This window comes from Cervus elaphus, chromosome 4 (assembly GCF_910594005.1).
Source record: "Cervus elaphus chromosome 4, mCerEla1.1, whole genome shotgun sequence".
Taxonomy (NCBI): domain Eukaryota; kingdom Metazoa; phylum Chordata; class Mammalia; order Artiodactyla; family Cervidae; genus Cervus; species Cervus elaphus.
In genome coordinates, this window is record NC_057818.1 from 5,392,613 (window position 1) to 5,418,213 (window position 25,601).

General features: G+C 38.6%; 1 protein-coding gene across 1 annotated transcript in view; it reads left to right on the forward strand.

Moving 5' to 3' along the window:
* The window catches only part of CNTNAP4 (contactin associated protein family member 4), a 268,262-nt gene that overhangs the window by 21,678 nt on the left and 220,983 nt on the right, over nt 1–25,601 (forward strand). Inside the window, exon 2 of the mRNA XM_043898095.1 lies at nt 23,948–24,058. Coding sequence (XP_043754030.1) covers nt 23,948–24,058 — 111 coding nt within the window. The remainder of the gene's footprint in view (nt 1–23,947; nt 24,059–25,601) is intronic.

The window sequence follows — 25,601 nt, forward strand, 5'->3', positions numbered from 1 at the left end:
GCAAAGGAAGTGTGCCTGGTGGGCTTTTTAATACTGGTTATAGACTGGGGAGGAATAGGTAGAGCTGAAATATCCAAGTGCAGTTTGTACTACACTGATTCCTCTTTCCTGATTGTGACTCCGTGTTCTCTAGAACCTGGTAGAGAGTTTATTTTGTTTTGTTTTTTGGCCACTCTGTGTGGCTTGTGGATTCCCTGACCAGGGATAGAACCCAGGCCTCTTGTCAGTGAGAGTGGGGAGTCCTAACCACTGGATTGCTGGGGATTCCCCTGGTTCAGTTCAGTTCAGATGCTCAGTCGTGTCCCACTCTTTGCGATCCCATGGTCTGCAGCACGCCAGGCCTCCCTGTCCATCAGCGACTTTCGGGGCTTGCTCAAACTCATGTCCATCGGCTTGGTAATGCCATTCAGCCATCTCATCCTCTGTCGTCCCCTTCTCCTCCTGCCTTCAATCTTCCCCAGTATCAGGATCTTTTCTAAAGAATCAGTTCTTTGCATCATGTGGCCAAAGTATTGGAGCTTCAGCGTCAGTCCTTCCAATGAATATTTAGGACTGATCTCCTTTAGGATTGACTACTTTGATCTTCTTGCAGTCCAAAGGACTCTTAAGTGTCTTCTTCAACACCACAGTTCAAAAGCATCAACTCTTCAACATTCAGCTTTCTTTATGGTCCAACTCTCACATGCATACAAGATAGCTTTGACTAGATGGACCTTTGTCAGCAAAGTAATGTCTCAGCATTTTAATAAGCTGTCTAGGTTGATCATAGCTTTCCTTCCAAGGAGCAAGCGTCTTTTAATTTCATGGCCACAGTCACATCTGCAGTGATTTTAGAGCCCAAGAAAATTAAGTCTGTCACTGTTTTCATTGTTTCCCCATCTATTTGCCATGAAGTGATGGGACCAAATGCCATGATTTTCGTGTTTTGAATGTTGAGCTTTAAGCCAGCTTTTTCACACTCCTCTTTAAAGAGCCCCTTTAGTTCCTCTTCACTTTCTGCCATAAGGGTGGTGTTATCTGTGTATCTGAGGTTATTGATATCTCTCCCGGCAATCTTGATTCCGACTTGTGCTTCATCCAGCCTGGCATTTTGCATGATGTACTCTGCATATAAGTTAAATAAGCAGGGTGACAATATATAGCCTTGACGTACTCCTTTCCCTATTTGGAGCCAGTCTGTTGTACCATGTCCAGTTCTAACTGTTGCTTCTTGACCTGCATGCAGGTTTCTTAGGAGGCAGGTAAGGTGGTCTGGGATTCCCATCTCTTTAAGAATTTTCCACAGTTTATGGTGATCCACACAGTCAAAGGCTTTGGCATAGTCGATAAAGCAGAAGTAGATGCTTTTCTGGCACTCTCTTGCTTTTTCTATGATCCAACGAATGATGGCAATTTGATCTCTGGTTCCTCTGCCTTTTCTAAAACCAACTGGAACATCTGGAAGTGCACTGTTCATGTACTGTTGAAGCCTGGCTTGGAGAATTTTGAGCATTACTTCACTAGTGTGTGAGATGAGTGCAATTGTGTGGTAGTTTGAGCATTCTTTGGCATTGCCTTTCTTTGGAATTGAAATGTAAACTGACCTTTTCCAGTCCTGTGGCCACTGCTGTTTTCCAAATTTGTTGGCATATTGAGTGCAGCACTTTCACAGCATCATCTTTCAGGATTTGAAATAGCTCAATTGGAATTTATTACCTCCACCAGCTTTGCTCGTAGTGATGCTTCCTAAGGCTCATTTGACTTCACACTCCAGGATGTCTGGCTCTAGTTGAGTGATCACACCATCATGGTTGTCTGGATCATGAAGATCTTTTTTGTGCAGTTCTTCTGTGTATTCTTGCCACCTCTTCTTAATATCTTCTGCTTCTGTTAGGTCCATACCATTTCTGTCCTTTATTGTGCCCATCTTTGCATGAAATGTTCCCTTGGTATCTCTAATTTTCTTGAAGAGATCTCTAGTCTTTCCCATTCTGTTGTTTTCCTCTATTTCTTTGCATTGATCGCTGAGGAAGGCTTTCTTATCTCTCCTGGCTATCCTTTGGAACTCTGCATTCAAATAGGAATATCTTTGCTTTTCTCCTTTGCCTTTTGCGTCTTTTCTTTTCTCAGCTATTTGTAAGGCCTCCTCGGACAACCATTTTGTGTTTTTTCATTTCTTTTTCTTGGGGATGGTCTTGTTCCCTGCCTCCTGTACAATGTCACGAACCTCCATCCATAGTTCTTCAGGCACTCTATCAAATCTAATCCTTTGAATCTAGTTGTCACCTCCAATGTATAATTGTATGGGACTTGATTTAGGTCATACCTGAATGGTCTAATGGTTTTCCCTACTTTGTTCAATTTAAGTCTGGATTTGGCAATAAGGAATTTATTATCTGAGGCACAGTCAGCTCCTGCTCTTGTTTCTGCTGACTATATGGAGCTCCATCTTTGACTGCAAAGAATATAATCAATCTGATTTTGGTATTGACCATCTGGTGATGTCCATGTGTAGAGTCTTCTCTTGTGTCGTTTGAAGAGGGTGTTTGCTATGACCAGTGCATTGTCTTGGCAAAACTCTGGTAGCCTTTGACCTGCTTCGTTTTGTACCCCCAAGGCCAAAGTGCTGGTAGCATAATGCAGTCATTAAAGTAAAGATGTTGAATAGGAGAAGAAAAAAGTCTAAAGTCTTCAGCAAGAAATTTACATTCTCTGACCTTCAGTTCCCAATCTAGAAAATGGAGATAATATCTTCCTTACAAGGTTGTTGTAAGGATTTAACAAGGCTAAGACATTGTATGTAATATAGGTAACTATTATTATTATTAGCATTTTTCTCTAGAGGGCTCCAGTTAAGATATCCTTGGTCCAGCAGCATGGATCACTTCATCCTATTAATGCTTTAGTTGCTACATGCAAGGTCACTTTCTGGTAGATTAGATGCAATGACATGTTAGGGAAGTATATATCTGAGTGATGGGTCAAGGATGTCTAGGATGTCTTTTATATTGGAGTGATGATGGTGGGAACAGGTAACAAATACTTGGTCAACTCAACAGCATTTTATAGGAATTAATATGAAAATGATAACTTACTCACATGAAAACAAAATAAAAACTATACACCATCCTTTCCAATTCCAGAGAAAGGGGAGTAGAAAAATACAAAAATTAGCATTAAAAAGAGAAATATTTTGAATGAGACTCTTGAGTTTTGTCTTTTATTATGGGAATCATCAGTTTTTAAACATGGTAGTCTTGAAAAGCAACATGACACATCATGACCACTTGTAATACCTTCATCATCCTTTTAAGCTGCAAGGATCATTTTAAGCTGATTTTTCCCTCCACTTTCAGGTTTCTCCAGAGAAACAGAACCAATAAGATGTGTGCACATAGAGAGATTTATTCTAAGGAATTGGCTCATGTTTAAGCTAATTAAGTACTAAAGTCAAATGACAAATATTTAAAGGTTTTTAAAAGAAGTTGTATTTAAAAAAAAAAAAAAAAAGAAGTTGTATTTTGAGGCCAAAAGTAACTCATGGTAGGATATCTAATTCAAGATGTAGTACGCGTATCTAAGATAAAATTAGCAATTTAAAAAGTGGTATTTGCAAATAATATGTGTATTTGTAAACATTCAAAGACCAAGAAGTAAATGAGTTGCCAGTAAAACTCATTTAGTTGTTAACAACATGGTTTAGTTACAAAAGAATGTTATCAGGATGTTGGCGGGGTTACAGTAGTTTTAAAGAGATGGAAGATACACCCTGTGGTCTCATCAAAGGCTTGGAATCCTCTCCCAACTCCCATCTTACTGGCAGAATTACCTTGCAGCTGAGGCTCTCAGGTTCATGCTTGTGGTCAGTTTGGGGATGTTCTCAACTCCTAGAGACCTCTGTACGGCAAGAAACATGTGACAGCCTTCTACGAGGACAGTGGAAACAGGTTTTCTTATTTCAGGTCCTGTCCCACTTCTTTGTGTCTTTGGCCTTTAAGACTTTTTGAAAAGCTTCCCTGATTAGGTCATACTCACCTAGGATGTAACTTAAAGTTAACTAAATTAGGGATTTTAATTAATTATATCTGCATGATCTCTTCTGCTGTCTAATGTAACCTAATCACAGGAGTGATATCCCATATCACTAGGTTTTCACAGGTTTTGCCTGCAGTCAGGGAGGGAGTGGGGGGTGAGGATCATACAAGGTTCTTCACTGGGCTGGAATCCTGTAGCCATCTTAAAACTCTGTCTATGGAGTGGCTCACACATCTGGCTCTGGTGGCCATGCTGAGATGCTACTTGTAGGAGATCAGGGGCAGGGAAGGTCCAAGTGTCCTTGAAACAGTGGCGGTTCTTTGGTGGGAATGTAGTCTTGTTGGAATGTTCCAGAACTCAGAACTGGAATTAGCCTGTTGTCCCATTGAGCTAGCTTACTCCTGCACAGCCAGTTTTTAAGGAAGCTGCCGAAACAGTGGAAATCAACCCCGGAGTCCAGCCAAGCTCGTCCCTTGTTCAATTATGAGATCAAACACAGTAACCTCAGCCAATGAACTGGAAATACCCTCCATCTAACTTTATGTTAGTATTCAGAGAAGCTTATTGCTTCTAGTCAACTTCATCTGTCCTCCGCCCCCACTCGCCTGCCCCTTAGTTAGAAATAGAGGTTTATTAAAATAGCTTTGTGGACTCACTTATTAAAATACATTTATCTGCCAAAAAGTTTATCACTGTGAAGGACTTGAGCCTTCATCTTTAAGTGTGATATTTTGAGATACAAATAACAACTCTCAAAATAATTTGGTAATAAAATGGAGTATTTGTTCTGAAATGTCAGAATATCATCTAATATGACTAGAACAGGAACTGAAGTGAGGCTTACCCAATTTTCCCTCCAGGAATCAAAGTCTGAAACATGGCAATTTCAGGTTGAAAATAATCAGTTAATGGAAATAGCACATACTCAGGAGGTCATCGTTGCTCTGACTTCACGCATGTGTGAGGTAGCCAGGCACAGCATGAATACTCCGAACATCCTAACTACATCATCAAAGATGTCTAAATGAAGAGATGCCTGTGTCCTCTGAATCCTTTCCACTTTCCTTATGAATCACGGCCGCTCAATTTCTGCATCATTTGGTCTTAAATTCTATTTTTCTGTATTAAATGAAGCAAAGGACTCTAAAATTCAAGAGCTATAAAGAAAAATAGGGCCTTTTGGAACTTTAAACATTATCCCTTAATAGAAAAACAGTGCATCCCTAGGACATTTAACTTCCTTTTTAGGTTAATAATTCTGTGCCAGTTTTTTAAGAGGGAAGGTAACAATGGGGTTGGACATGTTAAAGGCTGCCCTCTCTTTCTCTTTCTTAAGGGTTAATTCTTACAATAAGACTTTTGTAAGAGACAGCCAGCTAAATTTTATTCAGTTCCAACTCTTGAAATGTTTGAATTCCTAATTTTATTTATTTGCTTATTTTTGGCTCCACTGAGTCTTTGCTGCACATGGGCTTTCTCTAGTTGCGTCAGGCCGGGCCACTCTGTAGTTGCGGCATGCGGGCCTCTCATTGTGGTGGCCTCTCTTGTTGCCGAGCACAGGCTCTAGGCACACGGGTTTCAGGAGTTGGGCCATGTGGGCTCCATAGTTGCAATTCTTGGGCTCAAGAGCACAGGCTCAATAGTTGTGGCACATGGGCTTAGTTGCCCCATGGCATGTAAAATCTTTCTGGACTGGTGATCAAACGCCTGTCTCCTGCTTTGGCAGATTCTTCATCACTGGACCACCTTGAATTTATACTAGTAATTATTTAAGGAAGTGGTCACAGGCAGTTACACAATACTTACTATATACCAGCTACCAATATTCTTGATATGCTGACATTTAATTCTCAGAAAGCTTACCTTGGTGCTATCACCCCCATTTATAGAAGGAAGGAGGCAGTTTAAATAAAGCGCCTAAGACCCTTCAGTAACTGGCAGAGGCAGGACTTGAGGATGGCTGTGAGGTTAGACTTGCAGTCACTATGCTATGCTGTGTTCTGGGTTCTGAAAGAGGTGACAAGGAACTCATGGTACTGACCATCCACTTTCATCCCAGCAAGTGGAGACCTGGATCACCTGAAAGGTGTCGTAGTAGAAGCCCATTCAGGTTTAGGAGGGACCTTCCTGTGGGATGAGAGGAATGGTGGTTGAGGAGGGTTTCATAAAGAATGGGAAACTGTGGCTGAAACCTGGAGAAGAGGCAGGTGCGCACAATGAAGAGAAGAACCTCTTTCAGCTCTGTGTATTGAGGAGGTGGTTAGGATAATATTCCAAGTGACTTTGGGAATGGTACAGTCTTCTTATTATTGTTCAATCGCTCAGTCATGTCTGACTCTTTTACAACCCTATGAACTACAGCAAGCCAGGCTTCCCTGTCCTTCACAATCTCCTGGAGCTTGCTCAAACTCATGTCCATTGAGTTGGTGATGCCATCCAACCATCTCATCCTCTGTCTTCCTCTTCTCCTCCTACGTTCGGTCTTTCCCAGCATCAGGGTCTTTTCCAGTGAGTCGGGTCTTCACATTCAGTGGCCAAAGTATTGGAGTTTCAGCTTCAGAATCAGTCCTTCCAATGAATATTCAGAGTTGATTTCCTTTAGGATTGACTGCTTTGATCTCCTTGCTGTCCAAGGGACTCTGAAGAGTCTTCTCCAACACCACAGTTCAAAAGCATCAATTCTTCTGTGCTCAGCCTTCTTTATGGTCCAACTCTCACATCCATACATGACCACTGGAAAAACCATAGCTTTGACTATACAGACCTTTGTAGGCAAAGGTCCAGTCTTATCACTCTCAAATTATAATCATACACAGGGATTCCATTATTGTTAACTCCAATGGCTTACTCAAAATAGAAAGTCTCATCATCAAATCAGTATATGTGTGTCACTACACCAGACTCAAAACTACCTTTTAACAATCTCTGGGCAATGTTTTGAATCTGAAAAAAAAAAATCACATTTTTGATTCTACACCTACAGTTTGGCAATTGTGGTAGCTAGGACAGTGGCTTCTAAGGGATGTCTACATCCTAATCCTTGGAATCTTTGAATTTGTTACAAAGTGACTGATTGGCAAAGAGACTTCATAGATGTGATTAGATTAAGGCTCTTGAGATGGTGATATTATGTTGGATTATCCGGTTGGGTCCAGTGTAATCACAAGAATAAGCGTAAGAAGGAGGCAGGGGAGTCAGGAAGAAGATATGATGGAAGCAGCAATCAGAGGGCCATGCTCAATGCAGTCGGCCTCTGCAAGCTGGAAAAGGGAAGGAAACAGATTCTCCTCTAGAGCTTGAGAAGGCATATCATCCTGCTGACACCTTGACTTTAGCTCAGTGAAACTCATTTTGGCCTTCTGACCTCCAGAACTGTAAGCTAATACGTCTGTGTTGCTTTAAGAGGCCAAGTCTGTGGTAATCTGTTACAGCAGCAACAGCAATCTAGTACAGTGGCCATTCCTCTGCCTCTGTTCCTGGGCTGTGAAACACAAGTTGTCTGCATTAATTTGAGTATCATTCCAGAGTCTTTATATGAACCTATTAGAAAGAGAGAAAAAGATGGAAGAAAAGTTCTTTACACTAAACATCTAAACCTATTTTCTTTTAAAGACTCACCTTCATTGCCATTTGACTTTAGTTGTTCTATCGTAGGTTTAAAGGCAAGTTAATCTATATTGTTGGCAATAAATGGAGGCGGATTCACATAAACTCCTACATCTGAGCTCACTCTGCGTACGTTGCAGAATCTGTGTATGAGCAAGTGTAGGCAGAACTTCCTTGGATTTATATATATGTGATACTTTCTAAGCCTCTCATCATTTTTTTGCTTGACTATATGTTGTATGTTGAGATTGTCAACAGCATAAACCTCATGTTAGTGAACATCATTTTTACTTTATTATCATTTTTTCTCACTGTGCATTTTTAATCTTACATGAGAATTTTCTTTTCATTAATTCTAGCATTAATTCTCTTCATTAATTCAAAGCATACTTTATCGTATCCATGTTACACACCTATTAATGTTCTAAAACTCTCCCCAACTCCACTCCAAGAAAACCCAAAATTTATGAGAGGACCCTTTATAGCTCTGTTTTAAACCATGTATATTCTGCAATCTATTATTTGAATGATTTTGAATTTTATACCTACTTAAAGCTTTTCTCTTTAAGTCCTTTTTTAGTCAAAAGTCAGTTCTGAAATTTAGACTTGGTCGTAAAAGGAATGAATTTGAGATATGGTTACAAGTCTTAAATCTATTTATTGTAATAGAGGAGAAACTTTTACATTCTATTACAAGTTAATCACTAAAGGGATGTTGCCTATAAGCTTAAATTATACATAAGGGCCCTTCTCTGGTACCCCTGCCCCCTAGGTAACGTGCATTAAGCTAAAATATCCTTGTTTAGCTCACAGGAAACATCTTGACCAGGCCCACCAGTGAGTGACAGCAGGGAGGAAGAAATTAACACATCCCCTTGGAGGCTGGCCAGAACCAGGAAAAGTTTGATTTTACTTGTGCCCTTCATAGAAGAAGCCTGAATTCCATCAGGCAAGGTGGTTCTTTGGGGCATGAGTCCACCATCTTTTCAGTCTGCCAGCCTTTCAAATAAAGTTGCTATTCCCTGCCCCAACAACTTGTCTCTTTATTCTATACTGGCCTATTGTGCAGCGAGCAGGAGGCGCTTAGATTCAGGAACATCATCAGAGTGTCACAGGTGGTCATTTACCTGTCAGTGAAGGCTTGTGTTGTGTACAGATTCCTAGAATTCTGATACTGTCTCTACTTTTTAATTATTTCTTCCACCCTTTCACCTTTGGATGGTTTTGTTTGGTGGATTTGTAGGTCTCCTTGTCCTAATATCTGGACTTCAAATAGTTGCTATTAAACTTCTAAAATCAATCAGCCTCTGGCTGTGCTGTCATTAAAAGTTAACTGCCTTCCCATTAATCCATTAACTGGGAAAGCTATTCAAGGCTGTAACTTGGGGTATGTAGGCCAATGTTTGCCTTCAAGTGAAAGTTTATCCTATTAACATTAAAGAGTGTGTGTGTGTGTGTATATATATATATACATATATGTGCATAATACATATGTATACTTATGTGTATATATATGAGTATGTTTATATAAATCACCCATGGCTTATGTAGAAGAAAATGCATAGAAATTTATAGGCTGCTGCCAGAAATGAATTCTTGAAAACTAGAAAATCATCTTTGTCTTTGACTCAGCTCTAGAAAAAATACTGATAAATATTTACTTGTTTTGAGTTGCAGCAATATGTTATTTCTTAGATTTAAGCCACTGATTGACAAAGTTAGAAGCTCATGCTTGTCCTATATCTAACAGTGGTATCCTCAGTGAATGTTAATTTTCCAAAGACAGATCACTATACAAGCTAAAGAATTTAGCAGTGATCTATACTCAGTGGTAGCTAATTGAGTTGAAATGTTATTTTAGGGAACGATGAGAGAGAAAAGTCAGGACAGGCCCATATTTTGTCACCTACTCTTATGAAAACTTATATTTTATTCATGCCCAGTTGTATCATCACTATGCCTTACAATTTCTTTTTTCTTTTTTCTCACCAGAATGTCACTGTGTGGTGGCTGCCTCCACACACTGTCAGTTGACATAGTTACGCAGGGGGAAAGGGATGGGGTGTGATACCACAGCCATTTCTTCAATCTTTAAATAGCTTCATGAAACAGTACAAAAAGCATAAAGAGATTTGCAAAAGGAACAAAGCTCTCCATTGGATAGAAATTAATTTGCAAGTCTATTTTAGTGGTTTCCAAATTAGCATGGTCCTGGCTAAACTACGCCCTAGACAAAGCAAGTCACAGTGACCTGGAATAGGGCAAGTTTTGGGCAAGTTATAAACCTACACCTGTGATTGGATTGGATTGGCCAAAAAGTTTGTTCAGATTGTTCCAGAAAACAGTTTTTGGTCAACACAATACTCTGTAGATAGGATGAATTACTATAGGTGCATGTTCCATAAAAGTTATATATATATATGTAAAATCAGGAGATTGATGGTACTTTTCAAACAGAAACTGGGTCTTCTGTAAATTCTTAGGATGGGCTTCTGTTTCTTTTCTTTGATGTGCTGAGTGAATTCTTAGGGTGGTTACAACTGTGGGGATGAACCTGCAGAGCTGGGAGGACCTCACTGACATGGAAATCAATGAAGGCCACCAAAATGAGAAAAAGCACAGACTTTTTTTTTTCAATTAATTAATTAATTATGATTGGAGGATAATTACAAAATTATGATGGCTTTTGCCATACATCAACATGAATCAGTCACAGGTACACATGTGTCCCTCCCATCTTGAACCCCCCTCCTACTTCCTTCCCCATCTTATCCCTCTGGGTTGTCCCCATGCACTGTCTTTGGGTGCTCTGCTTCATGCATCAAACTTGCACTGGTCATCATTACCATCATTACATATGGTGATATACATGTTTCAATGCTATTCTCTCAAATCATCCCACCCTCACCTTCTTCCTCTGAGTCCAAAACCCTGTTCTTTGATCTGTGTTTCCTTTGCCATTCTGCATGTAGGATCGTCAGAACTGTCTTTCTAAATTCCATATATATGCGTTAATATACTGTACTTGTCTTTCTTTTTCTGACTTACTTCACTCTGTATAATAGGCTCCAGGCTCATCCACCTCATTAGAACTGACTCAAATGCATTCTGTTTTATAGCTGAGTAATATTCCATGGTGTATATGTACCACAGCCTCCTTATCCATTCATCTGCCAATGGACGTCTTGGTTGCTTCCATGTCCTGGCTATTGTAAACAGTGCTGCAATGAACATTGGGGTACACGTGTCTCTTTCAGTTCTGGTTTCCTAGGTGTGTATGGCCAGCAGTGGGATTTCTGGGTCATATGGCAGGTCTATTTCCAGTTTTTTAATGAATCTCCACACTGTTCTCCATAGTGGCTGTACTGGTTTCATCCCCACCAACAGTGTAAGAGGGTTCCCTTTTCTCAATACCCTCTCCAGTATTTATCGTTTGTAGACTGTTTGATGATGTCCGTTCTGACCAGTGTGAGATGATAACTCATTGTGGTTTTGATTTGCATTCCTCTAATAATGAGTCCTGTTGAGCATCTTTTCATTTGTTTATTAGCCATCTGTATGTCTTCTTTGGAGAGATGTCTGTTTGGGTCTCATGCCCACATTTTGATTGGGTTGTTCATTTTTCTGGTATTGAGCTGCATGAGCTGCTTATATATTTTGGAGATTAATTCTTTGTCAGTTGGTTTGTTTGCTATTATTTCCTCCCATTCTGACGGTTTTTCACCCTGTTTATAGTTTCCTTCGTTGAGAGCACAGACTCTTCATTCAGAGCTTGCTATAGCAAGGGAGTCAGCCACCATCACTTGTGTTCTGCAGAGACTCAAATGCTGGCAGGGGGCAAGGGAAAGCTTTACTGTGAAAAAAAATACAAAAGAAGGCATCAGGTATGCTTTGATTGCAAGCTGTTTGCAGGAGGAAGCTGTAGACATGGTAATCAGGATTGAGCCATCCTATGTGATTGATCAGGTGTGCACATTTTGGTTGCTCTGTATTTGGCAGACATTTATCCAGTCCAGGTGTCTCAGTAGTAAAGAATCTGCCTACCAATGCAGGAAACACCAGAGAGGAAAGTTTCATCCCTGGGTTGGGAAGATCCCCTGGAGGAGGAAATGGCAATCTGAGCCAGTATTCTTGCCTGGTTAATTCCCTGGACAGAGGAGCCTGGCAAGCTACAGTCCATGGGGTCGCAAAGAGTCAGACACAACTGAGCAACTGAGCACACATTCACACAAGTTGGAAGCAGGCACACAAATTGGGAAGCTGTAAGGTATTTACCAAGTGTTGGCTATTTGGAGCCAATTGCTACAGCAGTTATTGTTTGGTTTCCTGAACTGGCTACTGAGGAAAGTAGGTTGGCTCCTGGGCTGGTTGCTACACATTATGAGTCAGAAGTTCTATTTTTGTACATAGTATGGTCATTGTCCGTTTGTATATTTGGTCTCTCATTGGGCAGGAGTGGTCAGCAGGGTCTGGACCCTGTGTCATGCTAGGGCAGGAAGATGGAACTCCTGAAATCCTGAAAGTGGACCTGAATAATCTGTAGAACTAACTCAGGTTGGACTTATGGTTAAAAACAATATTGTATTGGGGATGAAAGCTTGCCTTGTGCACAATATTTTTGATGTATATCAGCATAATTCCACACTTTTCCTAAATTAGTCCTTTATTTCCAACTTCAACTGAATGACAATTTCAATAACACAGATTGGAATAAAGTGTTTTAAGGAAATAGATTTCTTGAAGGGAAAGACATTCCTAATCCTCAATCTGTCAATGGAATGTTTGGATTCTAATAGGTCTAAACAATCAGCTGTTTTCTGAAAAGACTGAGATACCAACGTCTCTAAAGCTCCCAGTGGAAAGTTTCACTTCTGCTTCTGGTGTATGGAAATTTTTTGGGAGATATTAAGCATGTTTCCTGCCTGTGCTTTTCTGTCTTGTCCTATCCTTCTTTAATGAGTATTCCCATGGGAAACGTGATTCGTCAGGAGGCATGCAACTGATTTTGGCAAGTCTTCCAAATAACAGAGAAAGTTGTTTTACTCAGTGGCAACTAAGCTGAATGTTACTGAAAATCAGCCCTATTTTTTGCAAGTATACTTTAGATTACCAGTTTCAACAGTGTGTGGCTTAGAACAGCAGCTCTGTGACTTTGGGTAAATCGTATAACTACTGTGTCCCTTTCTCCTCAATTGTACAATGGAGTTAATAGTATCAAGTGGCATAAGGTATTTGTCAGTATTTAATACACATACAGCACCAAGAACATAAGCAGCCAATAACATAAACCTATTATCTAAGTACAGATCGTATTGCACAGAGATTAAGAAAATTGATTTACTTTTATTAAAACCTGAACAGCTTTTACTTACTTTTAGAAATTATGAAATAAAGCCCTTTGTAAAATTAAATTAAATTACTTTCAATTAAGCTATATTAAAATGCTTTCAATATAGCTTGCATCTGTATTTGTAAGAGGCTATTGAGTATATTCATATACACAATTTGCTAGAGATCTAATTTATCACTGTCTTTTTAATGACAATGGTAAGTTCTCTCACAGTGAGGAGTAAACAGTATCTTTTCTGAAATATTGGCTTGAAAGCTGTAGATTTGTGTGTCCTTGTGCGTGTGTGTACATGCATGCACATGAAAATGTTTCAACAGAAAGTAGGTAATTTTTTCCCTTAGAATGTGTGTGTGTGTGTGCTCAGTCACTCTGTCTTCTCCAGCTCTTTGAGACCCCAGGGACTGTAGCCCACCAGGCTCCTATGTTCTTGGGGATTCTCCAAGAAAGAGTACTGGAGTGGGTTGCCATGCCCCCTCCAGGGGGAATGTATATTCTAAAATAATTATGTATGTATGGTATAAATATATACAGATATGTATATTCTAATATAGTTATCTAAAAATGTGAAATAAAAACAAAACAAAAATATGAAACAATTAACAAAAAATTCTGTAATTACAAAAAGACAAAATTATAATAGTTATACATTTCTCACTATATATCAAGTTAAATGTGGAAATTCTAACAGGACTATGAAAAGTTGTATAAAGAGTAATATAATTTTGAAAAAGTATAGAGTAGTAAGAGTGATGTTTGTTTCTTCCTCTGATAGAAAAAAACCACAAATTAACCAAACATAGCTTGCTACCCTTTTGATGTGTAGAAGCCTTCCCCCTTGATGACAGTGTTTTTAAATTTCACTGGTGACTGAAGTATTTCACTGTCTTCTCTGCCCCTTTTGGGCTTCCCTGGTGGCTCAGTGATAAAGAATCCTCTTACCAATGCAACAGATGCAGGTTCAATCCTGGGACAGGAGGATCCCCTGGAGAAGGAAATGGCAACCCACTCCAGTATTCTAGCCTGGGAAATCTCTTGGACAGAGGAGCCTGGTGGGCTACAGTTCATGGGGTCACAGAAGAGTTGGATATAACTGAGTGCCTGAGCACTTGAAATTATACCATATATGTATGTACAAGTGAATAACATATGACTCATGTATATATAATATAAATATAATTTATAGTAGTGAATACATGTATATTAATATATATGTAATATGTGAATATAAAAATATTTACACATAAATGCATGTTTATATTTCTGTGAATAAATGCCTACAGCTCTCCTCAGCTTGGAAACAGTATCCTTTCTCTCCCGTCTGTCTGTCTCTTCTCTTGGCCCCTGCTAGGCCCCAGCACTTCCTCCCTCTTACCTCATCTGGGGGCTGTGCCCTAGGCCACTGCCTCCTTGGACGTTAGAGGTAGTGAGATAGGGTGCTTTCAAGAAGGAGGGGGAGCCTTTGGGGGGGCGATTCCTGGGGCCTACCTAAGAAGGCCATATAATAAGTATATGCCATCAGTTAAACTTATGCTTGATGGCCAACTCAGCATTTATACAGGTCAGCTTGTATACACTATATATACGTATATATACACGTACATTTTGTAGTACACATATGTATATTGTAATATATGTATGTCATGCCTGTTCATATATGCATGCATTATAGTTGTAAATATAATTATATATTATATGCATAATTGTATATATATAATAAATGCATGACACTTTATTATAACTATACTGTGCTATATATTATGCATATATATGTTTATATACATATGTTCAGTTCAGTTCAGTCACTCAGTTGTATCTGACTCTTCGCGACCCCATGAATCGCAGCACGCCAGGCCTCCCTATCCATCATCAACTCCCGGAGTTTACTCAAACTCATGCCCATCAAGTCGGTGATGTCATCCAGCCATCTCATCCTCTGTCATCCCCTTCTCTGCCTGCCTTCAATCTTTCCCAGCATCAGGGTCTTTTCCAATGAGTCAACTTTTCGTATGAGGTGGCCAAAGTATTGGAGTTTCAGCTTCAGCATTAGTCCTTCCAATGAACACCCAGGACTGATCTCCTTTAGGATGGACTGGTTGGATCTCCTTGCAGTCCAAGGGACTCTGAAGAGTCTTCTCCAACACCACAGTTCAAAAGCAGCAATTTTTTGGTGCTCAGCTTTCTTCACAGTCCAATTCTCACATCCATATATGATCACAGGAAAAACCATAGCCTTGACTAGATGGACCTTTGTTGGCAAAGTAATGTCTCTGCTTTTTAATATCCTATCTAGGTTGGTCATAACTTTCCTTCCAAGGAGTAAGCATCTTTAAATTTCATGGGTGCAGTCACCATCTGCAGTGATTTTGGAGCCCCCCAAAATAAAGTCTGACACTGTTTCCAGTGTTTCCCCATCTATTTGCCATGAAGTGATGGGACCAGATGCCATGATTTTAGTTTTCTGAATGTTGAGCTTTAAGTCAATTTTTTCACTGTCCTCTTTCACTTTCATCAACAGGCTTTTTTTTAGTTCATCTTCACTTTCTGCCATAAGGGTGGTGTCATCTGCATATCTGAGGTTATTGATATTTCTCCTGGCAATCTTGATTCCAGCTTGTGCTTTATCCAGCCCAGCGTTTCTCATGATGTACTCTGCATATAAGTTAAATAAGCAGGGTGACAATATACAGCCTTGACGTACTCCTTTTCCTATTTGGAACCAGTCTGTTGTTCCATGTCCAGTTCTAACTGTTGCTTCCTGACCTGCATATAGGTTTCTCAAGAGGCAGGTCAGGTGGTCTGGTATTCCCATCTTTTTTAGAATTTTCCACAGTTTATTGTGATCCACACAGTCAAAGGCTTTGGCATAGTCAATAAGGCAGAAATAGATGCTTTTATGGAACTCTCTTGCTTTTTTGATGATCCAGTGGATGTTGGCAATTTGATCTCTGGTTCCTCTGCCTTTTTTTTTTCTTTTTAATTTTTTTTAAATTTAATTTTATTAGTTTGAGGCTAATTACTTTACAATATTTTAGTGGTTTTTGCCATACATTGACATGAATCAGCCATGGATTTACATGTTTCCCCATCCTGATCTGCCCTCCCGCCTCCCTCTCCATCCCATCCCTCTGGGTCTTCCCAGCGCACCAGCCCTGAGCACGTCTCATGCATCCAACCTGGGTTGGTGATCTGTTTCACCCTTGTTAGTATACTTGTTTCAATGCTATTCTCTCTGAACGTCCCACCTTAGCCTTCTCCCACAGAGTCTAAAAGTCTGTTCTGTACATCTGTGTCTCTTTTTCTATTTTGCATATAGGGTTATCGTTACCATCTTTTTAAATTCCATATATATGCTTTAGATACTGTATTGGTCTTTATGTTTCTGGCTTACTTCACTCTGTATAATGGGCTCCAGTTTCATCCATCTCATTAGGACTGGTTCAAATGAATTCTTTTTAACGGCTGAGTAATATTCCATAGTGTATATGTACCACAGCTTCCTTATCCATTTGTCTGCTGATGGGCATCTAGGTTGCTTCCATGTCCTGGCTATTATAAACAGCGCTGCGATGAACATTGGGGTGCACGTGTCTCTTTCAGATCTGGTTTCCTCGGTGTATGTGCCCAGGAGTGAGATTGCTGGATCATATGGCAGTTCTATTTCCAGTTTTTTAAGAAGTCTCCACACTGTTCTCCATAGTGGCTGTACTAGTTTGCATTCCCACCAACAGTGTAAGAGGGTTCCCTTTTCTTCACACCCTTGCCAGCATTTATTGCTTGTAGACTTTTGGATAGCAGCCATTCTGACTGGTGTGTAATGGTACCTCATTGTGGTTTTGATTTGCATTTGTCTGATGATGAGTGATGTTGAGCATCTTTTCATGTGTTTGTTAGCCATCTGTATGTCTTCTTTGGATAAATGTCTGAAACTATAAAACTGCTAGAGGAGAACATAGGCAAAACACTCTCTGACATAAATCACAGCAAGATCCTCTATGACCCACCTCCCAGAATATTGGAAATAAAAGCAAAAATAAACAAATGGGACCTAATGAAACTTAAAAACTTTTGCACAACAAAGGAAACTATAAGCAAGGTGAAAAGACAGCCTTCAGAATGGGAGAAAATAATAGCAAATGAAGAAACAGACAAAGGATTAATCTCAAAAATATATAAGCAACTCCTGCAACTCAATTCCAGAAAAATAAATGGCCCAATCAAAAAATGGGCCAAAGATCTAAATATACATATCAGTCAGATTTCAGTGTTGACCATCTGGTGATGTCCATGTGTAGAGTCTTCTCTTGTGCTGTTGGAACAAATATTGTACATATACATATTAGATGTATATAATACATGATGTTACTAATATATAACTGTATGGGTAGTACATGCATATAGTATGTATGTACATATATTACATAGGTACTTGGTGAAGGGACCAGATATTAGGATGATCTGATGTAGTATTTAAATATATAATGATCTTATCACAAGGAGATGAGCAAATTAACCAAATTCTGTGTCTCAATTTTACCTCATCTGTAAAATAGTATCTCAGAGAGGAATGGTAAAAATTGGTAGATTCGCTGAAGAAGGGATAGGCTACCAACTCCAGTATTCTTGGGCTTCCCTTGTGGCTCAGCTGGACTAAAATCCCCCTGCAATGCAGGAGACCTGGGTTCAATCCCTGGGTTGGGAAGATCCCCTGCAGAAGGGAATGTCTACCCACTCCAGTATTCTGTCCTGGAGAATTCCATGGACTGTATAGTCCATGGGGTCCCAAAGAGAACTGAGTGACTTTCACTTTACTTCCCACGTGTGAAATGGTTCTAAGTTCTTAGCAGAGTGCTCACTGAACGCGTGTGTTCATTATTATTAGTTCTATGTAAGGATAACTTTAGAATATGTTACTGCTGAACAAACATACCACAGATTGTGGGAAATGTATATACCCATGTAACCACAACTCAGGCCGACAGCTAGATCTTTAGCTAACACTGAAGCCCTCATCTATCCCCACCTACCCGCCCCCACCCCTGCTGATCCCTTTCCCGTATCACGTGTCCTTCTTCCCACAAATGGAGTAAACACCCCTTCTCTTAGATTAATCTCATTCTTTTTAAGCTAAAAATAGAACAATATTGATTCTCAATTTATAGTGGCAAAAACAAATGTGCAATAAGTGTATGCCCTCTAGAGTGATTGCACTAGAGAGTCATTTTACATCTGAAGCATTGAGTTGAATCTGCATAATTGATTGTGAATTGCAGTGAAACAGCCTAGCTTTTTTGGGTCACATTTATACATGAATACTAATAGTGATTCACAAGTGATTATCATTTCGGTTGACACACATCACACACCCCCATATATATATGTGCTCATTTGTGCACACGAACACATACATCATAGTTTCCACAGCATACGAAAGCATTTTGGTTGTTACTTGAGTGTAATCAGAATTTCCTTCAACACTTCATGGATTGTTATGTCTTTTTATGTCTACATTTCTTAACACTTGAATTACAACTGGATTGACAGTGTCAGTACTAAAGCCGATCAATAGACATGCAGGAACTCCGGGCCAGTTATCAGTCTATTTTAAGAGTTAAAGAATTTAAGATGTGAAAGAAGAAAAAGTGGACTTTAAATGAAAATGAGACAATCTTAAAAAATGAATGCTATCTTTAGCAAATTCTTTTGAAAAGCATTCAAATGTTAAGTTGGTAAATTTTTACTAACCACTTATACTTTAAACCTTTAACTAGAAGGAAAAGTGTATATTTCACATAGCAGCACTGCAGAAAAATATTGTAGTTTGAATATTTAAGCAATAAAACTACTAGTGGCAGTTAAAAAAACTGTGTTCAAACTGTACAGACTTCATAAAATTTCAGGTGAATCAATGTAATTCCTAGATTTATTTAAACTAAAATGTTCATTGTTAATTTAAAAATTGTGACAGTAATCCTGCATGGTTTTTAATTACTAACATAGGCTAAATCCTAAATATAAGAGAAGTATTATCTGGTAAGAGCAAAAATGGCTACAGCTTAGTAATTGTATAATATGAAAATCTAAAGACTGCATGAAGTAAAGAGTTAGCTGAATAAAATGTCAACATGAGACTATTCTTCTACTTTTCCTTACTGTTTGTACCTTCCTTTTTATTGGCTATGTGACATACATAATAGAATAGATAATAAGACATGTATCTATGTATTTCATATATACCCTTATATACCTATTGATATATACATGTATGTATGTGAATGTACACACACACACACACACAACCTGCCTTCCTTCAAAAGTGACCACTGTCTTTTCATTCTGTGCTTTTCATTTCTTTGTTTTTCAATAGTATTTTCCTCATCACATATGTCCCTAAATAATGTTTTATTTAGCTTTGCTTCTTTTTAAGATTCTCAAAACTATCAACATATATTATATGGTTTTCTATAGCAGTTTTTCCATTAAAAATTTTATTTCTAAGATCCCACCTTTTTGTTTTTTCTTTTGGTGTCCATTGGTGTAGTTCCTTTTACTGCTGTATGTTATTCCATTGTGAAAAGTCCTATGAATTATTTATCTCTTATTTGATCAGTAAGTGTTCAGATTGTCAATTTTTGCTGCTATGAGCATTGTTGCTAGAAATTGCACACGTATCCCTGTGAATAAATACAAGAGTTGCTCTAGGTTAATGCTCCCCAACATTTACCTGATGACACACAGTTAATACTAGTATTTGTATAACACCCTTATCATCGGGTGGCTCTGCGGAGGCAGACACACATATCAGTGGGGTGGATGGGCCATGGGAAGCAGAGGTTCAAAATATGCAAGCTCATGATAAATTTTTTTTTTTTTTAAGTATATTCTCATGTTTACACTCCCACTGGCAGGATGTTGGAGCTTCTCTTGGCCCACATTGTCTAGACCATCTGGTGTTGTCAGATGTATTAAATCTTGCTGGCCTACTGTCTGTAAAGTGAAAGTGAAAGTGAAGTTGCTCAGTTGTGTCCGACTCTTTGCAACCACATGGACTGTAGCCTACCAGGTTCCTCTGTCCATGGGATTTTCCAGGCAAGAATACTGGAGTGAGTTGCCATTTCCTTCTCCAGGAGATCTTCCCAACCCAGGGATCAAACTCGGGTCTCCCTCACTGCAGGCAGAGGATTTACGGTCTGAGCCACCAGGGGAGCCCTGTAAAATAGTATCTATATATAGGTCTTTTATTTCTTTAGGTAGATTTATTCCTAAGTATTTTATTCTTTTCACTGCAATGGTGAATGGAATTGTTTCCTTAATTTCTCTTTCTGTTTTCTCGTTGTTAGTGTATAGGAATGCAAGGGATTTCTGTGTGTTAATTTTATATCCTGCAACTTTACTATATTCATTGATTAGCTCTAGTAATTTTCTGGGAGAGTCTTTAGGGTTTTCTATGTAGAGGATCTTGTCATCTGCAAATAGTGATAGTTTTACTTCTTCTTTTCCAATCTGGATTCCTTTTATTTCTTTTTCTGTTCTGATTGCTGTGGCCAAAACTTCCAAAACTATATTGAATAGTAGTGGTGAGAGTGGGTACCCTTGTCTTGTTCCTGACTTTAAGGGAAATGCTTTCAATTTTTCACCATTGAGGATAATGTTTGCTGAGGGTTTGTCATATATAGCTTTTATTATGTTGAGGTATGTTCCTTCTATTCCTGCTTTCTGGAGGGTTATTTTTTTTTTTATCATAAATGGATATTGAATTTTGTCAAAGGCTTTCTCTACATCTGTTGAGATAATCATATGGTTTTTATTTTTCAGTTTGTTAATGTGGTGTATTACATTGATTGATTTATGGATATTGAAGCATCCTTGCATCCCTGGGATAAAGCCCACTTGGTCATGATGTATGCTCTTTTTAATATGTTGTTGGATTCTGTTTGCTAGAATTTTGTTAAGGATTTTTGCATCTATATTCATCAGTGATATTGGCCTATAGTTTTCTTTTTTTGTGGTATCTTTGTCAGGTTTTGGTATTAAGGTGATGGTGGCCTCATAGAATGAGTTTGGAAGTTTACCTTCCTCTGCAACTTTCTGGAAGAGTTTGAGTAGGATAGGTGTTAGTTCTCTAAATTTTTGGTAGAATTCAGCTGTGAAGCCATCTGGTCTTGGGATTTTGTTTGTTGGAAGCTTTCTGATTACAGTTTCAATTTCCTTGCTTGTGATGGGTCTGTTAAGATTTTCTATTTCTTCCTGGTTCAATTTTGGAAAGTTGTACTTTTCTAAGAATTTGTCTATTTCTTCCAAGTTGTCCATTTTATTTGCATATAGATGCTGATAATAGTCTCTTATGATCCTTTGTATTTCTGTGTTGTCTGTTGTGATCTCTCCATTTTCATTTCTAATTTTGTTGATTTGATTTTTCTCTCTTTGTTTCTTGATGAGTCTGGCTAATGGTTTGTCAATTTTATTTACCTTCTCAAAGAACCAGATTTTGGTTTTGTTAATTTTTGCTATGGTCTCTTTTGTTTCTTTTGCATTTATTTCTGCCCTAATTACCTAAATAAACAAAAGACCTATATATAGAAAACTATAAAACACTGATGAAGAAATCAAAGAGGACACAAATAGATGGAGAAATAGAGTGTGCTCATGAATCAGAAGAATCAATATAGTGAAAATGAGTGTACTATTCAAAGCAATCTATAGATTCAATGCAATCTCTATCAAGCTACCAATGGTATTTTTCAGAGAACTAGAACAAATAATTTCACAATTTGTATGGAAATACAAAAAACCTTGAATAGCCAAAGTAATCTTGAGAAAGAAGAATGGAACTGGAGGAATCAACCTGCCTGACTTCAGTCTCTACTACAAAGCCACAGTCATCAAGACAGTATGGTACTGGCACAAAGACAGAAATATAGATCAATGGAACAAAATAGAAAGCCCAGAGATAAATCCACGAACCTATGGACACCTTATCTTTGACAAAGGAGGCAAGAATATACAATGAAGAAAAGACAATCTCTTTAACAAGTGGTGCTGGGAAACCTAGTCAACCACTTGTAAAAGAATGAAACTAAAATACTTTCTAACACCATACACAAAAATAAACTCAAAACAGATTAAATATCTAAATGTAAGATGAGAAACTCTAAAACTCCTGGAGGAAAATATAGGCAAAACACTCTCCAACATAAACCACAGCAGGATCTTCTATGACCCACCTCCCAGAATATTGGAAATAAAAGCAAAAATAAACAAATGGGACCTAATTAAAATTAAAAGCTTCTGCACAACAAAGGAAACTTTAAGCAAAGTGAAAAGACAACCTTCAGAATGGGAGAAAATAATCGCAAATGAAGCAACAGGCAAAGGATTAATCTCAAAAATATACAAGCAACTCCTGCAGCTCAATTCCAGAAAAATAAATGACCCAATCAAAAAATGGGCCAAAGAACTGAATAGACATTTCTCCAAAGAAGACATACAGATGGCTAACAAACACATGAAAAGATGCTCAACATCACTCATTATCAGAGAAATGTAAATCAAAACCACAGTGAGGTACCATTACACGCCAGTCAGGTTGGCTGCTATCCAAAAGTCTACAAGCAATAAATGCTGGAGAGGGTGTGGAGAAAAGGGAACCCTCTTACACTGTTGGTGGGAATGCAAACTAGTACAGCCACTATGGAGAACAGTGTGGAGACTTCTTAAAAAACTGGAAATAGAACTGCCATGTGACCCAGCAATCCCGCTGCTGGGCATACACACTGAGGAAACCATAACTGAAAGAGACACATGTACCCCAATGTTCCTCGCAGCACTGTTTATAATAGCCAGGACATGGAAGTAATCTAGATGCCCATCAGAAGATGAATGGATAAGAAAGCTGTGGTACATATACACTATGGAATATTACTCAGCTATTAAAAAGAATACATTTGAATCAGTTCTAATGAGATGGATGAAACTGGAGCCCATTATACAGAGTGAAGTAAGCCAGAAAGAAAAACATCAATACAGTATACTAACGCATGTATATGGAATTTAGGAAGATGGTAACAATAACGCTTAATGCGAGACAGCAAGAGAGACACAGATGTATTGAACAGTCCTTTGGACTCTGTGGGAGAGGGAGAGGGTGGGATGATATGGGAGAATGGCATTGAAATATGTAAATTATCATATGAGAAACGAATTGCCAGTCCAGGTTAGATGCATGATACAGGATGCTTGGGGCTGCTGCACTGGGATGACTCAGAGGGATGGGATGGGGAGGGAGTTGGGAGCAGGGTTCAGGGTGGGGAGCATATGTACACCCATGGTGGATTCAAGTCAATGTATGGCAAAACCAATACAATGTTGTAAAGTAAAATATAAAATAAAATAAAATAGTATCTAACTGTAGTGTTAATTTACGCTTTGAGTTTGAGCATCATTTTAAAGTGGTCCTGTGCTGTGAACTCTCTGGTCTGGTTTTGTGTCATTTTTTCCTAGTGTGTTTTCTAACTGATTTGAAAGGAGTTTTTGTTTCTCCTTATTATTTTTTGTTTGTTTGTTTTCCTTCATTTGCAACACTAGTTGTAAACTGTTCGGGGAATGCTCTCTTCATGTTGTGATACTTCTCTTCACCTCACGTGTCTTTTGACAGCTCTAAGTTCTTAATATTAATGTAGTTAAATAATATACATTTATTTGTGTAAGTTAGGTATACTGATTAGATATTTTTGTTTCTTATTTAAGTAAACTGTTTCTACCTCAAAATACTATTTTGTAATTTCTATGTAGTTTTCCTTCTCCATTTCCATATTCCCCTGTCTTTAAATTCTTTTTCTCTTACTGAGTGTTTACTATATATAAGCAGTGGGCATATTGTTAGGTTTATTTGTTTTGTTTTCTTTATTTGTTTTATCTATTGAATCCAAGTAAGCTGTCAGCAGGCTACTAACCTGAATGTGGGATTTTCCCTCTTGGCAGATAATTGTGATGACCCTCTGGTGTCTCCCTTGTCTCAAGCATCATTCAGCAGTTCTTCCGAGCTCTCTAGCAGTCATGGTCCTGGGTTTGCAAGGCTAAACCGAAGAGATGGTAAGTCTGATTTTTCTGCTCTGATTGGTCTCATTCACCTTCCATTCTCTTTTAGTAAAATCATTATTAAATGATACATTGTAAAAGGAAGTAAATTATAAAAGGAAATAAATTTCTAAATAAGCAAATGGCAGAAAATGATGGGTTGTACATGACATTTGGGATTGGTTCTGGAATAGCAAAGGGATGCACCTATTTAAAAATCTTGCATCATCGTTTTAGCACCCAAAGAATTGAATTCCCTCAATCTGGTGATTTTTTAAAATGTATCTTATGAAATAAACTTTTCTTTAAAATTTTTATTTTTAATTGAAATATAGTTGATGTACTGTACAATTTTGGTTTCAGGTGTACAGTATATTGGTTTGACACTGAAATACACTTTGAAGTGATCACCACGTTAAGTCTAGTAATCAAAGACGTTATAGTATTATTAACCATATTCCCTATGCTGTATATTATATCCTATGACTTATTTATTTTATAAATGGAATTTTGTACCTCCTAGTTCCCTTCACCTATATTATTCATTCCCTCAACTTTCCACTCCTTCTGTGGCAACCACCTCTTTCTTTTCTGTCTCTATGGGTCTGATTTAATTTTGTTTGTTTTATAGATTCCAGATATAAGTGCAGTCATACAGTTTTGTCTTTGTCTGACTTATTTCACTTAGCATAATACCCTCTAGATTCATCTAAGTTATCACAAATGGTAAGATTTCACTTTGTAATGAAAAATAGATATTCCATTGTATATGTATATACTGCATCTTCTTCATTCATTCATCTACAAAGGACACTTTGGTTGTTTCCATTACTTGGCTATTGTAAATAATGCTGCAGTGAACATAGGAGGGCATATATCTTTTTCATGCTTTTATTTTCTTGGGGTAAACACCCAGAAGTGAAGTTGCTGGACTTTATGGTAGTTCTGTTTTTAATTTTTGGAGGAACCTCAATGCTGCTTTCCATAGTAGCTGCAGCAGTTAACAATTCCACCAACAGTGCACCAGAGTTCCCTTTCCTCTGCATCTTCCCTAACGTTTGTTACTGATAGTTGTGATGTCTTGCCTTTTGGATTATAGCCATTCTGACAGGTGTGAGGTATACTTCATGGTGGTTTTTACTTGAATTTCCTTAGTGATGACTGATGTTGAGGCATGCTGTGGCTGGGCCCACCACTGTTGGTGAGCTGGTAGGTGGGGCTGACCCCCACCTGGCTATGTGACCTGGTGCTGCATGCCTGTTGTGGACCCACTGGTGGATGTTGTTATCATGTGTATGTGCTCAGTCGTGTTTGACTCTTTGTGACCCCACGGACTCTATCCCACCAGGCTCCTCTGTCCATGGGATTTCCCAGGCAAGAATACTGGAGTGGGTTCCCATTTCCTCCTTCCTCCTTCCCCTTCGATCCTTCAGGGATCTTCCTGACCCAGGGATTGAACCCTCATCTCTTGCATCTCCTGTATTGGCAGGTGGATTCTTTACCATTGCACCACCTGGGAAGCCTGGATGTTGGTGGTTCCTGGAGCTAATAGGCTAGG